Source organism: Pholcus phalangioides, unplaced genomic scaffold (genome assembly GCF_987345545.1).
Source record: "Pholcus phalangioides strain wild (caught in Gottingen) unplaced genomic scaffold, Ppha-v1.0 ptg000007l_1, whole genome shotgun sequence".
Taxonomy (NCBI): domain Eukaryota; kingdom Metazoa; phylum Arthropoda; class Arachnida; order Araneae; family Pholcidae; genus Pholcus; species Pholcus phalangioides.
Window position 1 is genome coordinate 31,891,467 of NW_028301600.1, and position 17,021 is coordinate 31,908,487.

A 17,021-nucleotide genomic window follows, 5' to 3' on the forward strand; every position below is an offset into this window, starting at 1 on the left:
AGATTATCCCTGCTCACTGGTTAGTATCCGCTCTCGCAAGCCAGTCTATTTTGAAATTGGGCAGACCATAATGAATGTTCTTGCGGTAAGTTTATTTTGGTTGAAGGTTTTTTTTTTTCTTGTGAAATTTGACTGATGTGATTCTGTCCTTTTTTTTCTATATTCTTTGTAAGTTCTTGGACTTATGTAAAACTTGACCAATGTAATTTGGTCCCCTTCTTATATTCTTTTTAAGTTCTTAGACTGATACTTGTTGCCGCTGTGGTGTTTGAGTGATCATAGTGACAGAGTCACATTGCAAGGACCCAGGTTCAACCCCTACGATTGCCACAGTGGTGGTTGGCTGATGTTGGTATTCTGTGGTTCCCAACTTCAAGGCTCAATGTGAGCCAATCTCCCCATTGAAAAGCCTCGCCACAGAGCGCAATAGGCCATCAATGATAGTTACTCAATCATTACACCTCATTCATAGTTATAAAAATTAATGGCAGATGGCAGCACTGCACATAATAAGCATTACACAGAAACATACTTCACGTTAGGTTCACACCTATATGCACAGCTTCCAGCATGGTCCAGGTCTTCTTCAACCATCTGCTAAAATTTCTTCAGACAGCGGCGGGCCATGATCTGGTTAGGAAGACGACTGCAACTTGAAATTATAAAAGCTAATAGGAAGTGCAGTAAAACTCTCTTAACGGGCGCCCCTCAGATGTGGTCATCCCTCTTTTATGGCCAAATAATAATTTCCCCTTGTATAATATAAGTGCATTTAAAACCCCTGATTAATGTTCACCCCCTTTTTTTATGAACAATTTTTTTTGTCCCACTGGTGTCTGAAAAAAAAAGGTTTTACTGTAGTTTAAAAAATATATGTATAGGCTGCCTAATTTGTTTTTCTATTTGCAGAAATTTATCTTTTTATGATATTTAATTATGAGGTCTGTTCAATAAGTCTGTTAACCTCTTCAAACCCGAACCAAAACTGGCTATTAAAAAAAACTTTTTTTGATTGATTTGTGTTCATTGTATGTCAAAATACCATTTTAAAAAGAATTTTCAAAATATTGATTAATTAATTTGGGTCTATCTTCACTAGTACCATTTGAGCTAGGCACACATGTGTATGTACTTCAGTTCTTCACATAAAAAAGATCCTTTACATAAAACCATTTAAAACTGTTAAAAATGAAAGTACACATGCGTAACCTCTGGAGCAAAGAGGTTTAAAAAAGCCCATAAGATGACACTTCTAGCATTTACAAACTTTATTTGCATTTTCTTACTGCTATTATAGGTTATCACACCCAATTTCAGTTAATGTTCACTAATTTGTTTTTGGTATTCATCTGAATCAAAGTTTTGTGAAAAATGGATTAGAAAGAGTTTTTTGGTTATTTTTAAGCACTAGTATTTTGGCCTTTTTCTCTTTTCTACAGTCAAACTAAGCTTGATAAACATTATGATGGGTTTGCACTTTTGAATATAATGGTTTATGAGTGGTTTAGCAACTTTATAAAGTGGAAATGTGAGCACAAGTGACATTGAATGTTCTGGGAAACCTTATGTGATAAATATTCTGAAATGACTGAAAAAAATTTGTGAAATAGTGATGGATGAAAGACGAGTGAGGGTGAATGAAGTTGCCAAGGTCGTGAGCATCTCAAGTGATCACATATATGATGTTTTGCATGGAAATTTAAGCATGAGAAAACTAACCTCAAGATGGGTGCAATGTTTACTCATCCAGAATCAGAAACGCTTATTGTGATCTGCTGTGTCAGTGAAATCCACTGGAACTTTTGCATGTGAATTCGCACCATAAATATGCTGGCATGGAATTCAGATGGTATCAAAAGCAGATAGCATCGTAATTTCTGGTATACAGTCCACAGTAGAGAACACTCTGCAAGGACTCATTGAGTGTTGCAGCTAGATATTTAGTCTGCTGAAGCTCACATATTTTGTGGAATGCACAAACACCTCTGTGTAATGTGAAAGTGTTGTTGAAGAGAAAATTTTGAGCCTTGGGCTTTAGACTCACTTGCCACCTCACCTAGTTATAGCTCTGCTCTCATTTGTAGTTTTGTACCATTTGTTCTCATCTTTGTCAGAGAGAGACAATAGTGGATATGGGATTAATTATTGGTTCAATATATTGCAGTTTTGAAAAATCCTGTTCCACTGGTTATACCTGTTCCACACACACACTAAGTACACACATAGTTCCTCCTTTGTACTTTAAAATAGTAAAACACATTTCCAAGATGATGAGACTTCAAGATTATGATAACACTGAGAAAAAGATGAAAAAAAAAGTGTTATGGGGAGGGGGAAGAGAAGGAAACTACTCTCTTAGAAAGAAGGGTATGGTTTATAAATGCATAACATTTTTGAACATGTATATGACACGCTATAGCACATTAGCATGATCTCTGGAGGCTACGTTGAATGGTTTTTGTTAACAAAAAGTAAACATAGTAAATTTTCACTTGGACTTAATCAACTTTCATATTGCATTTCCCAGACATGTGCCAACATTGACTTAAACCTTCTCAGCAGTGATAAATGTTTAGCTGTGCCATGGGAGGTTGGGGTTATCCCGCAGGACAACATAATCATAGTACAATAAAAAATAATCACTCAAAAATTACAATTTTATTTAATTAATTTTTTAAAATTTTGATTGAAAATTCATTAAATACAGCACCTCATTGGCCCTGGAACTTTAAAAAGCTCAGACCTCCTGAAGCAAGTTTCCGAGGTCACAGAGTCCCTCGAATTCATGAGAATCAGAACTCATGAACTCACAGAATTCATGAATATCCAATACAATCTCAACCTGCATATGCCCTTGCAAGCATATATACGAATGTTTAGCAACCCTAGACACCCTCCCCATTCTTGTGTTTTTCGTATCAGAGCTCCTACGGCATCTATGAGCAAAAATTCTTTCTGATACAAGTTCTGCGAGCTCAACTATGCACTATGCAAATGAAGCCGAGTCCGGACTTGCTGTGCTGAGCTACTCAAAAACCTGGTTTTAGCCCACAGTGTGGGATGCTTTTGATGGGAAAACTGGTTTTAGCACGTTTGGGCATCGAGTAGAGTGGCAAGTTTAGACATTGCTTTACAGATTGTCTTTCACACACAGACAAAACAGATTAGCTCACTCAAACTCTCTCACATGCGTATACGAATTCGTTATGGTAAAGATAGATGCAATTTAAAAAATAATAAAAATAAGTAAAACACACTAAGAAACTCAGACCCGATTTTTTTTTAAACCAATTTCTGTAGTATACAGAGTGTCTCCAGTAGCTCCATAGTTTATTGCGGCCATCTGTAGAAACTATGGGCAATCCATAGCAGTTGGCAACTCTGCATTTCCACAAAATTCGTATAGGGTTTCAGTTTAAAATTCTTTTTAAAGAGTTTATATTTTTAAAATTCTCAAATTATTTTGTTTTTTGAGATCTAATTATTGCATTTTTTTACATGATAATTTTTTTATGCTTTGAAGGATTTGCGAAACTACCAGTTTACTATACCTTTTGTCCCTGGACTAGTAGTTCATATGGAAGAGAAGAAAACATCTGTGATTATTCCTCGAAACCGATATGAGCAGGTATATGTAAGAACTTATTGTAAAAGTCGTATTTTCATTTATAATGTTTGATTTTGCCTGAATGTATACACCTTCAGTGTGCTTTTGGTTTTATCTGGTGTTTTTTTGGTTTGAAAAAGTTATCCGAAGTAAAGTGGGCATCTATTTTTTTCCCCCGTTTCCTTTTTTCCATTTTCATTTCAATCATGCTCATATGTTTGATATTTGAGTTTCATGAAGACATTTTTAAAATAAAAGATGTATCACAAAACATATTCATGTGCAAGTATTTTTGTGTGGGGGGGGGGGGGTTCTTTAAACTTTTTTAGCTAGAAAGCAAAATGCATTGTTATTTTTTCAACTTCATTGTTGACCACCTGAAAATATGGTGTAATCTTGATAGCTTGACACCCAAATAAGATAGAAAAACATTTTGAATTGAAACAAATGCTGTGAATGAGTGAAAATAGTCATGTTTTTGTTTTTTTCTTTTGCATTGCCATGATTTTTAAACCAACATTTTGATTATTTTAGTTGATGAAAGTGCTGAATAGTAATAATGTGGAGCATGTTCTTGCTTTGGGAGCCAATTTTAGTTCTGAGGCTGATTCCCATTTGGTATGCATGCAAAAAGATGAAGGTGATTACCACACCCAAGCAATCAACATCGAACACACTCCCAGAAGAGGTGAATTTTCTCATATCTGCTACCTTTAGTAATCATAGATAATTACTATTAGATTGGATTACAATCAGCTTTAATTAACATGTCAAAAGTATGATGCAAAATTAATCAATTCTCAGTTGCCACACAATTTAAGTGTATATGTGAAATATAAATTAAATATCCTATTGAAAGCAATGTAAATTATTTATTGAATTAAATAGTTTGCTATAAAAAATTCCAAATAAAAAAAATAATCTGAATATTTGAGTGTTTGCATACACAAGATATTACTTAGCTACGAATTACATGTCTTCAATGTGCAAAAATAATGTTGATGATTGACATTTACTATTTTCTGTATTTGAGATAGATAAAAATGTGATTCATGCCTCCAGTCTTCAACATTTAACATAACAAATGCAGTTTTGTTAAATAACAATTCAGTAATTTAAATAACATTTACCATTGTATAAAACATAAAATTTATACATTTTATAATTCAAACCTTAAAATCAGAAATTTTAACACTTGAACTGAGGCAAGTTCAAGTTGTTTACTGATAAAAGAAGACTGTTGAAGAAAGCGATAAGGGATAGTAAAAAGCAAGTTGAATCTAGGTTGGCAGATAACATTGGCTCTGACCCAAAATCATTTTTTCGATACGTCAATAATGGATGTAAGGGGACAGTTGGCCCCCTCTCGATAGGAGGCTCAAAAGTAGAGAGCAATGTAGGCATGTGTAGTGCTTTCAATGACTTTTTCGCGTCGGTTTTTAATGGAGATAATGATATTCGATATACGGGTGTTGCATGGGGTAATAAAACGCTCAACGATATTCAAGTGGAAGACGTGGAGGTCCTAAATCTTCTAAGAAATGTATGTGCAAGCAAAGCACCAGGACCAGATGATATCTATCCCAGGGTTCTCAGGGAAGGTGCTAATGAATTGTTGGGGCCAGTCGCACAGATATACAGGAGTAGTGTTGCTGAGGGTATCGTCCCGAGAGATTGGAAACTGGCTAACGTTGTTCCGATATTTAAGAAGGGTAGTAGAGAAGTGGTGTCTAATTATCGTCCAGTGAGTTTGACGAGCTCCCTCTCGAAAATTTTGGAAATTATCATCAAAAGGCAGTTTGTGAAGTGGATAGACGAGAATAATGTATTGTCGGATAATCAGCATGGGTTCAGGAAGGGGAAGTCATGTGTAACTAACCTCCTTTGCTTCTATGATTACGTGACTAAGGCTTTGGGTAAGAGCAAAAATGTCGACGTTGTTTACCTTGATTTCCAGAAGGCATTCGATCGGGTCCAACATGGCAAACTCTTGAAGCGTTTACACGAGATTGGAATAGGGGGCAACTTGCTGAATTGGATAGAATCGTGGTTAAGAGATAGGTCGCAACGAGTTATGGTGAACGGGGAATTCTCTGGTTGGACAGACGTCACAAGTGGAGTTCCTCAGGGAAGTGTCCTTGGCCCCATACTTTTTTCACTTTTTATCGATAAACTCGATCAGGGTATCGATGGAATTACTAGCAAATTCGCAGATGATGTGAAGCTAATGGGGGTAATCGGGAATGAAAGCGATAGGGAGTTGCTCCAGACCAACTTAAACAAGATTGCAGCATGGGCAAATGAATGGAGCATGACGTTTAGCGTAGATAAGTGCATGGTCGCTCATTTTGGTTCGAACAACCAACGGTTCTCTTACGAGTTGAATGGTGTCACTATCCCGGATGCAACTAGAGTCACCGATTTGGGAATTCTCATTGATGAGCGACTTAAGTTTTCTGAACATTGTTCAGCGGTTGTCAAAAAATCGAATAGAATGCTTGGTCTCATTTTCAAAAAGGTCTCTTCGCGTTCTCCTAAAGTCATTCTTCCTCTTTTTCGAGGCTTAGTTCGTCCTGGACTGGAGTATGCTGTAAGGTTTTGGAGACCATACCTACAGAGGGACATAGACTTGGTTGAAGGGGTGCAGAGAAGAGCTACGCGTGTCCTTATTGGCACACAGGGCTTGAGTTATGAAGAAAGACTTCATTTTTTGAATATGTTTACATTGGATGAACGCAGGTGTCGAGGAGATATGATCGAAGTGTTCAAAATTTTCAATGGGATGGATAGGATGGACCATGAACTTTTAGTACACCGCCAATCGACTGCTTTTACAAGGGGACACCAGTATCGATTGGTGAGGGACAATGCAAGGTTATGGTGTCGCAGGGAATTTTTCTCCAATAGGGTTGTTAATAAATGGAATAGCTTACCCCCGGAGGTAGTAAATTGTAACACAATTGACACGTTTAAAAAGAAATACGATAAACATGTTGGGGTAAATCGAGAAGCTATCCATTCTTAGAATAAGACAACCATAAGTAATCTTTATGGGCATCGTATAATATTTTATCATGTGTATATATTGTTTGTAATTTGTGTTAATTGCATTTTTAATTGGGTTGCTGTATTTTTGAAACATATGACAACCATATTTTTATGGGCATCTTTTTATCAGCCACCTCGTTGGGCATTTTGCCTGTTGTGGCGTTGTATTTGTATTTGTATTTGTATTTGTAAGTGTGTGTATAAATTGATAATTTTCATGGTAGAAAATCAGAATTTTTTTCCATCCTTGTCTCCAACCTTTATGCTCCTACAGATGCACATGCAAATTTTTCATATGGTTGGCAAGGATTCAAATTTATTATCAAAAGTGACAAAAGTTCATTAACTAATATAATTGTAACACCATTGTAACTTGTTAGTCTCCCCCTAGTTGCCAAAGAGAGGCCTGGTGTTGCCGGTTTAGAGATCACTATCACAGTATATCTGTTCAATATAGTAATCATATTTCATTCAACTGTTGGTTATTTCAAGCTAAACTATAAACATTTTAAATTTAAGTATAAAAAAGTACAGTGGAATCTCCCAACAAAGGGGCCACTAGCAATACCATTAAAATGTGGCTATTATTATGAGGTTACCTAACCCTAGGAGATTTGGTATTTCTGAAAAAATCAATATTTTGATTGCATGAAAAATCTGCCGCTGTGGTGGCCGAATGGTTATAGTGACAGCCGGGTTCGAACCCCACAGCGGTGGTTGGCTGAAGTTGGTTTTCTGTGGTTCCCAACTTCAAGGTGCAAATGTGAGCCGATCTCCCCGTTAAAAAGTCTTACCACAGAGAGCAACAGTCCTACAACGATAAATCATTCAATCATAACACTTCACTCACTCATAGTTAGAAAAACTGGTGGCAGATGGCAGCACTACACATGACAAGCATTGCAGAGAAAAAAAAACTTCACGCCAGGTTTCACTATACGTACACGCACATTCCCGCATGTACCGATTCGTTGGGGGTTCTGCGGGGTGCATGTGTGGTGTAGCAGTAGTGGATAGGGCCTCCAAAAAATGGCTCGGGGATCCATGATGTTCTTAAGTCAGCCACCTCGTTGGGCAATTTGCCTGTTGTGGCGTTGTATTTGTATATTTGTAAATAAAATCTGTAATATAATTTGTGAAAGAAGTGGCTTTGTAACTCAAATAACATATTTTACACTGAAGATATCTGTGATCGGGAAGTTTGTTTTATAGTTAAAAAACTGGGCAGAGAAAGTTATTCATTCCAACAACAAGGTGTCAAGTTCTTCTATACCAATTTTTACATGATGCTTTGTTGGGCACATGATGTAGACTTTAATTCACTTTAGAAAGACTGCACTAAATATACCAAGCTCTTCAAAATTTTATTTATTCTGTGTGTGTTGACTTCCATAAGTTTCAGCTAACACACTAATGCTATTACTTTTGTTGTTAATTTTATCTTTTTAAAACTTAAAAATATTTGAACTCATCATAATGAGCAGTAAAAGTAGCAGATGTAGAGTACAACTAGTTTTGGCACAAAATATGCTGCAAAAATTTAGTGCACGTTTTTTTTCAATAACCATTAAAATGATAATATATACAAAGATATGACGTGATGCAAAACTGTATAGAGATGGGTAATTAATTTATAAAACCATACAAAAATGTATTACAAATAGAAAAAACTTTTTTTTTTTAAAATTCTATTAAAAAAGAGAAAAAGAATGAAATTTGTAAATTTTGTTTTACAGAGAAGACTGGTTCACACCAGATGAGCTACATGCTATGTTTGAAGTAAAACTATAAATCTAATTTGATTTTTGTAATCAATATGAATTGTAAGCAATGTTTTTCTTGTTTTTTTTTATCGAATTAGGTTTAAGTGTATACTTGAGATGTTCATAACTTCAGTTAGTGGATTCAGCAGGCGTTTTTTAAGTGATTATTAGAGCCTGGAAGTTCAGGCAAAATGCCACATAAATACCTTTTTGCCTATTTTCAAACTTTTTTTGTAAAAACGCCTTTTTTGAATTTTTCATGCCATAAATGCCTATTGTTTCAAGTTTATTCGTGAATTTCAGAGTTCATATTCAGTAGAACTTGGATATTTTGAGCACTGAGAACTTCGAAAGAATTGCTCTTTTTAAAATCTCCAACTCTAAGCCGGGTTTATTTTGAAGCAGGATTTTCTGCATGAACCAAATAGGCCCCTTTCGCGTCTCAGAAACTTGTGAATTTATCCCGCTAGGCATTTTTGTTTCCCTAGCATGGCGCATCCTCGTATTTTTGCCATTTTGCACTATAAAAAATTGAGACAGAAAGGGAAAGAAAACAAAACAAAAGTGAAGAGAAGATTGGCAAAACATGTGGCGCACGACACTTGACTCCAGAAGCAGTTGAATAATCACGCCCGACCTAAAGGGCTGGCATGAGATGTGTTGTGCTCTGCAGGAAAACATTTGTACTGCTTTCCCTATTGATGAGTGGATGACATTTCATGTTGCGCACACAGCACAGAAAACCTACTCCTATGAAAACCCAGCATTAGTATTAATAATTATCAGGAAGTTCCTGCCCTTCCAGGCCATTTTAATTTAGCAAATATGTGTAAACACCTGAGATATAGAAAACTTGCTCCCATGCATGAACATTACTTTGGCAGAATGGTTTTAGACATGAATGTTGTTATTTCAGATGAACGCAGCATACATATGAGAAAAGATGATACGGGTGTGCCGTTTTGGAAAGTTTCATCGAAGGGGCTGAAGGAACTCTGATATGACAAAAATGGGGGGTTCTAGGGTTCCAGACATCTGAATATATGACCCACAAGGGCATGGCAAAAATGCTGCGATGGATTGCATTGGATATTCATGATCTACTGAGGGCTTAGGTGACCTTGCAAAGTTGGTTGAAGGGATGGATGGGGATAGAGAGAGGGAGCAATAGTGACGACGGTTGGCACTTCCCCTCCCTTCCCCCCCCCCCCCGATTAAAAAAATATTGGCATAGGCAGAAGATGGACATTTGTCCTCTCCTCCCCATTCGAGAAACAACCTGTAGCCGTGTATGCTTTTGCTGGGGCAGCTTATGTCGCTTGAGCTCTTTAGTATCCAGTTCCTATGGGGTGTTGTATTTAAATCTTTAAATTTAAAGGTAAAAATTTTTTTTAAAAAATTGCATTTTTTCATTGTGATTGGAGGAGTCGTCCCCCACCTCATCGTAGTGAAGCTCAACATTCAGCACTGAGAGGCGTTATGCCAATGTTGACATTTCTGTATGTGTGTATATGCATTAACATCATCATGCTCTGCGGAAAGTTTCAAAGGATTAAAGTAATTGATTCCTTATGAAATTTTATTTTTATTTTATAAATTTACTCATTCCCTCTTTCATTAAGACCCCCCTTTATTTTTTGTAACCCAATAAAACCTGTCTTTAATGGAAAAAATTCTTTGTCCCGTGATTTCAATGCCAAAATACACATTAAAAAACCTGTATTGAACGGAACCTGTCTAACGCGGAAATGGAATGGAAAATTGTATACTTTCAATAGAAAATTTCACACAAACACTACAAGTGTTTCCCAAACCAATAGGCTTCCTCCTGCTAACCAAAACATACCCTGCTGCTCAAACCAATAGATCAAGAGAATTGCACAAAATGTTAATTGACCAATTTTTTTTTATGCAATCTGTGCTTGCCAATGTGAGTCCTGCATCATCCGCCCCTACATTAGCAAAAACTGTTTCATCATTGACGCTGTGATTTTAATAAGCCCATAGTAAGGCAATTGCTTCCTAAAATTGTTACAAAACTTTTCGAAATAGCAGGCTTTTCTACAAGAGAAATCAGTGCAAAGGTTGGATTTCCAAATGATATGCAAAACTTACAGAGTTGCATGCAAGCTTCTTTCTGTGATACAGTGTTGAGGATTAGACAGTATTGACATAAACATGGATGACAATGTACAAATTGAACCTGACATAGACAGATATAGAAATTTTTAGAGAAAGTCCAAAAGAAAAGGATGAAAATGAGATGTTGTTTTATAAAAAAAAATGATACAAATGTTATGAAATTAAAAACAAAAAGTGTGAGGTGAAGTTTTATACAGATGCTGTAACAATCTTGAAAGAACTGCAGCAATTTTGCTTTGTGGCATAAATGGCTTAGGCTTTTTTTTTGTATGATTTCTGAAACAAAACTGTTTACTGAAAGTCAGGTAGGAAAGGGTGTGAACTGCATACAGAAAATTTTAATTGACCACTGGAAAAATAAAAATTTATTTGCACTGCTGTTTTTAATTTTTTTACTCACTATTCGGTGATACGAAGAGTTAATGCATGTAATGGTCTGAATATAGTGTAATGTGAAAGCAAATGCAGTATGTATGTATTTTTAGTAAAGCCGGGTTTTTCTAGGAAAAGGTTTCCTACAGTGCGTGCAGCGTGAAATCGCTGATTGGTTAAAAACTTGAAATTCAGGTTTTTTTAACCAATCAGCGTTTACATGCTGCACACGGAGCAGATAACCTGCTCACTAAGAAAACCTGGCTTTAGTAATCATATCAAGTGATAAATATTTAATAATTGTAGAGTAAATTATGTGTGCATTACTTTATTTTTAAATCATTTACTGCATTTTTTTTTCAAACGTGATCATCACGTATTCGCAAGAGATCTTTACAATCTGTCCAGGGAATTGGTTAGTGTGTTAGTAGACATCCATGCCTGAACCGGGATTCGAACCCAGACCTGCACAGTCAGAATCTAGCTCCCTAACTATTGGACTGCCAGGTGGCATTTCCAATTAATTTATTTTTATTTTATTTCAATTTTATATGCAAGATCTTTTCATTAGACATTTCATTAGACATTTCACATATGAATCTCAATTAAGCGGAAACCTGTGTTCAACGGAAAAAAATCTCGGTCCCTTGAGATTCCGTTGAAGACAGGTTTTACTGTATAAGAAAACAGTCTAGCATGGTTCATTTTGCCAAATGAGAAAAGGTGAGAGAAAAGTCAACAAAAAGTTTCTGAAGGTCACAGAAGTTTACTTTAAACACCCTGGTATTCGATTAAATTGACTAAAGCTGCTCTCACAGGTGTGCGACAGGTATGGCAACAATGAGCCCCACACTTGAAGGAGTCCCGCATACTTGGCAATATAAATGGAAAAAGAAAGTTGCAGTTTTTTTACAACAATAAAACAAGATATAGCTGTGTTTCAACTATAAAAATTAAGATGAATATTCCAAACAATACAACAAATAAATGATAATTATTTGTAATTCGAAGAAGCCCCAAGATAATTTCTCTATGAGCTCCGCATCTGATAATAGTAATCTTGGAATTGACATAATTCTGAGGGACCACAAACAATATTTTTTCATGAAATCAATTTTAAATAACTACAATATTATCCAACTTAAATTGTAATTGAAGCAGTGGAAGAAGCAAGTGTAATCAATGTTTTAGCCAGTTTTTGGACCTTTAATAACATTGCATTTTGTTATTTTTCCTTTCTTCTGTAAAAAATAAATGCCTTTTTTTATTGCCTATTTTAAGCATTTTTAGTGCCCTTTCTCCTGCCTATTTTGACCATTTTACGTACCTAAACTTCCAGGCTTTAGTGATAATATTGAGATGACCTATTTTCTGTTTTTGTATGAAACTAGGAACTATCAACTTTGAGTAATGTGAATGGTTAATTTCTTTTTTCTTTATCAGTCACTGGTGCAAGCTTCATTGTCTTTAGTGGTGCTCTTAAGAGCTCTACTGGGCTAACTGCTAAATTCAATATTGTTGAAGATGGTTTATTGGTTCAGATACCTCAGGAGACCATGGCTGCTTTACACAGTGCCTTACATGATATGCATGATTTGACTATAAAATGTGGACCAGTCAATGCTCCTGAACCAGAAGAAGTGGTGACTATTCAATGGGCAGAAGATGACAGAAGGTTCAATATTGGGTGAGATATTCAGTGCTATGTTTTATTATAAGATATATAATTAAATTCTTATTTTCATCTATCAACTGTAATCATCAAGGTAGACAAACCAAAAGACAAGTAGGAACCAAGCATAATGGAATAAATTTCACTAGCGTACCTTGCTGATACAAAGTGGTGGAAAGATTCCTGCCAAAAAATGTCCCTAAAAAAGACTATGTTTTTCAATTTTTTTTCAGAGATGATAAATCTGATAAAAAAACATCCTAAAAAATAATTAAAGAATTTACCATACTTTTCAGCAAATGTTTTTTTTTTTTTTTTGAAGCAATGCAGTTGGGAAAATGTTTAGGCCAGTTTTTTCTTTTTATGCAAGAGCATTTTACTAGTTGCAACCTACTTCTCTCCTCCCTGTCCCAGTCTCCTTCATCATATTGTAAATTACTTCTACTGTGACTGCAGGTACTAAATGCTATCAGCACTACCTTTGTACAAAATGCTGAGAGTTTGTTACATGGGGTGACTAAAGCTAACAACAAGAGAGAGTAGCGCAACAAAAATTAGTTTATGAAAGGTAAGTTTGGAAATGTGTTTTGTATTTGGTTACTGACATCAAGGAATGCCAATTCATTTTTTGTTTCAAATTCAATAATCTATGAAGTGTGTGGGGGCTTACTTTCACATTACATTCATAATGAGCAGCATATGTTCCAATTCCCTTTAGAACCTTTTCACGGAGAAGTCTGTCTCACATAGTACGATCCAATGCAAGCAAGAAAGATACTGGGAGACATTTCATATCCAGTACTTTGGTATAGAATGAGCAGATGAATATAAAGAGGGTCTTAGCGAGCTTTCCCAACCAACATGGCTTCATCCCTTTCTACACCATCCCAATTGTCTCTTTTTATTCATGACCTTTCCAAAGACGATGATGAAAAGTTACAAACCAATGTCATTTTCTCTCTTGGATTTCTCTAAAGCCTACAATAAAGTTTTTCATGATAGACTTCTCCTTAAACTATCAAATCTTGGTCTGAATGTACAATTGCTCAAATGGTTAGAAGCTTTCCTAAAGAATCGTAAATAATTTATCCATTTTAAAGATCACGACTCCCCATTTGCCACCATGAATTCAAGTACTCCTCAGGGAGCGGTCCTCTCACCTTTATTGTTTTTAATCTATATAAACGATTTCTTTGAAACCCTCAACTGAAAAATTAGATTTTTTTTTTTTTTGCTGATGACTGCGTAATTTGCTGCATCATTAATCAAGAGTCCAATTGAGAAATTCTCCAACATAATCTGGTTCTCAGACTGGTGCTCACTTTGGCACATGCCTATCAACATTTCTAAAACAGTTTTCATTAGAGTTTCTTATAAATTACTTCCCTTAGAATGTTCATACTCTATCAATAACATAACTATATCCCAAATTTCTCAAATTAAATACCTGGGTGTAATTATCACAGCTGATCTAAAATTTAATAATCATGTCGATCATGATTATTAGAAATGTTGTGATAAACTTTTCATCCTTTGCCACAATCGAAAGCAATATTCTAGATGCCAGACTTCTCTGCTACCAAACTTATATTTCTCCTGTACTTTTATATGCAGCTGAGATCTGGGACCCCTACCCCACCAGTAACATTGACAAACTTGAATCCATCCAAAATAAATCTATATGCTTTATTCACGACTGCTGCTTCTCTTTTAGTTCTGTTTCCGATTTCAAACACAAATCTCCACCCACTTGCTAGTCACTGACTTATCTCTTGATTAAGATTATTCATGGTCATCTAAATTTTAATATGTTCGATATTCTTTCTAAGCCTTCTTATGTCTCCAATAGACTTGACCACTCCAAAAAATGAAAATCAATTTTTGTCTCTACTGACTGTTTTAAATACAGCTTCTTTCCTAATACCATAGTTGATTGGAACAAACTCCCCTCCACTATTGTTCATTCCCCTATGATTACTGATTTCTTGTCCAATGTAACAGAATATACTTGTAAATCAACCATATATCCTCTTGTATAGGCCTCTAAGCCAACAATGTTGCATAAATAAATATACATCAGGATAGCAAAAAGCATTAAATAACTGCAAAACAGGGTTGGTAAAAAAAACTGGTTTTTTTTTTAAAAAAAACCAAAAAATCGGGTTTTTTTGGTTTAAACTGGGTTTTTTTTTGGTTTAAACCGTTTTTTTTGTTTTAAATAGTATTAACATTAAAAACAATGAAATTTCTGAAAAATCATTCAAACTTCCAATAATTAACTAAAATAAAATGTTTATTAATGCAATTAACACTATTCCCATGCTAATTAATCAATAAATATTTCTTAGATTTCAACAAAAACCAACTTTTGCAATTTAATTATTTTTTGCTTAACTCAATGGATTACCGTGTGTTTGAAAATTCTTTTAATGTTATTATTAATTATATAATATATAAAGGTTTTTCTCCAGTTACTTTCAGTATACTTAATTAGGAAGCTATTTTGAAAAAAGTAATAAAAATTAGGTGAATATAATGTATTTAATGAAGCATAAATAATGCAGATTAATTAGCAATGATTTACGATATACAGGGTGATTATAACTAAGGTTCTCATTTCAAAACACTGTAAAAAAAGAACGATTGTCAGAATGACTTGAAAATTGACATGAATATTCCTGAAAAAATTCAATTTTATTTGATAAAGGGGGAAAAAATACTTAAAAATGTAAAATTAATGACATCACCCAACATGTGGGAAATTTGCCCGCAGAATGGAAACGATAGACAGTCATGGCAGAATGATACCTTAATTATAGCATTTCACGATTTCATAATTCATGGAAACATCACAAAAAATGAAGTAATTGAACAAATAACTACAACTTACTTAAGAAATGTTAAATATGTTGTCCACCGCGTGTTCTGGCTATGAGGTTGAAAGCACAAAAATTCTTGTTCAACAACGGAATCGGAGTATGCCATGGTCATAATGTGGATGTGCTTGCAATTCAGCTTTATTAAACCACTTAATCTGACCACTGTTTATGAGGTACATTTTGAGGTACCCCCACAGCCAGAAGTTGCAAGGGTTAAGGTGCATCCTGTTAAAATGGGTCTTCAGCAGCTGCTTTGCTGGTATTGCAATGTGCATCTTGATAGAAGTTCTATCCACACACTGATGCTGTGGAAGTGCCGAAATGATGTGGTTGCACAAAATAGATTATGCTGCTGGCCAAGTACAGCATCGTCTACTTGCACATTTTGCACTTTTTTCTTTTGCGAAAGAAACTTCCATTGCTTTAGGAGTATCCATGCAAATTTTCAAGTCATTCTGATCAGTACTTATTGTATAGTTTTGGAATCAAAACTTAAATTATAATCACCCTGTATATAGCTGATTATTTTTCTTAAATCTGTTACTACTATACAGTAGAACCTTGATTAACTGGGCTTAACAGTGTGTGTGTGTGTGAAAGTATAAAAAAAACAACTATTGAATATTAAGACTGGGAGATATACAGTAAGAGATGTGCTACTTCTTATGGGAAAGAAAATGAAAATGTATGTGAGGTAATGTAACAACTAGTACACTAGTCTTTGTCCTTTAAGGACAGCTGGTGTCTTTATTGGATTATAGGACCACCTGCCCCTAGCATGATGGTGTCACTACTGTAGCTGCTTCTTTGTGAAGGGGGGAAAAAACCCTGTGAGATAATACACCACTACATTTAGATGTGTGATGCAATCCTTATTCATGAATTTGCTAAAGATAAAGCATCAGAATGTAGCCAAAGGTTAGAAAATGTTGTAAGAATGAGAAATTTTGGCTTTTATATATAACTTTAAATGACTAAGATACTTCATATGAAAAATATATATATATTCTGGCCACTTTTATGAGACTTTTTGAAAAGAAACCACTTATAAAATCTTATGTCATTTAAAGATATACCATCAGAATGCATCCCAAGGATATAAAATGTGGTAAAAATGAAACATTTTGGCTAATAATGAACCAATATGATATTTTTCAAGGAAAAAAATGATATTTAGGCAACTTTTATTTGATTTTTTGAAAAAAACCACTTGGTTAAAATCGTGGTTTAAACCGAACAACCCTGCCGCAAAATGACAAAAATATTGTGATTTCAGAAGCAGATAAAGGTGATCACCTACAGATTATAGTGATGCTTAAAGATCAGTGATCAGAATTCATTATTCACACATTTCTAGTGGACCTTTTAGGGAATTAGGAAAGATTTATTGGTTTCTCATTTGAGAAAATTTAAAGAAATGGTAAAAATGTCTCTCCTTCCGATGATTTTCATTGACCACTTTTTTCATGTATTTATGGTCTGCCCAAAGTACACAAACCTACATTGATTATCCATCCCATAGTCTCCAGCATAGGGAC

The 17,021-nt window shown here is 35.0% G+C and overlaps 1 protein-coding gene across 7 annotated transcripts in view; it reads left to right on the top strand.

Moving 5' to 3' along the window:
• Positions 1–17,021, top strand: part of Sara (Smad anchor for receptor activation) — a 125,880-nt gene that overhangs the window by 82,809 nt on the left and 26,050 nt on the right. For all 7 annotated transcript variants that reach the window (XM_089233048.1, XM_089233046.1, XM_089233044.1 and 4 more), the window contains 4 exons: positions 3–85; positions 3,524–3,628; positions 4,142–4,295; positions 12,376–12,619. In XM_089233048.1, the coding sequence (XP_089089174.1) occupies positions 3–85; positions 3,524–3,628; positions 4,142–4,295; positions 12,376–12,619 (586 nt within the window). The remainder of the gene's footprint in view (positions 1–2; positions 86–3,523; positions 3,629–4,141; positions 4,296–12,375; positions 12,620–17,021) is intronic.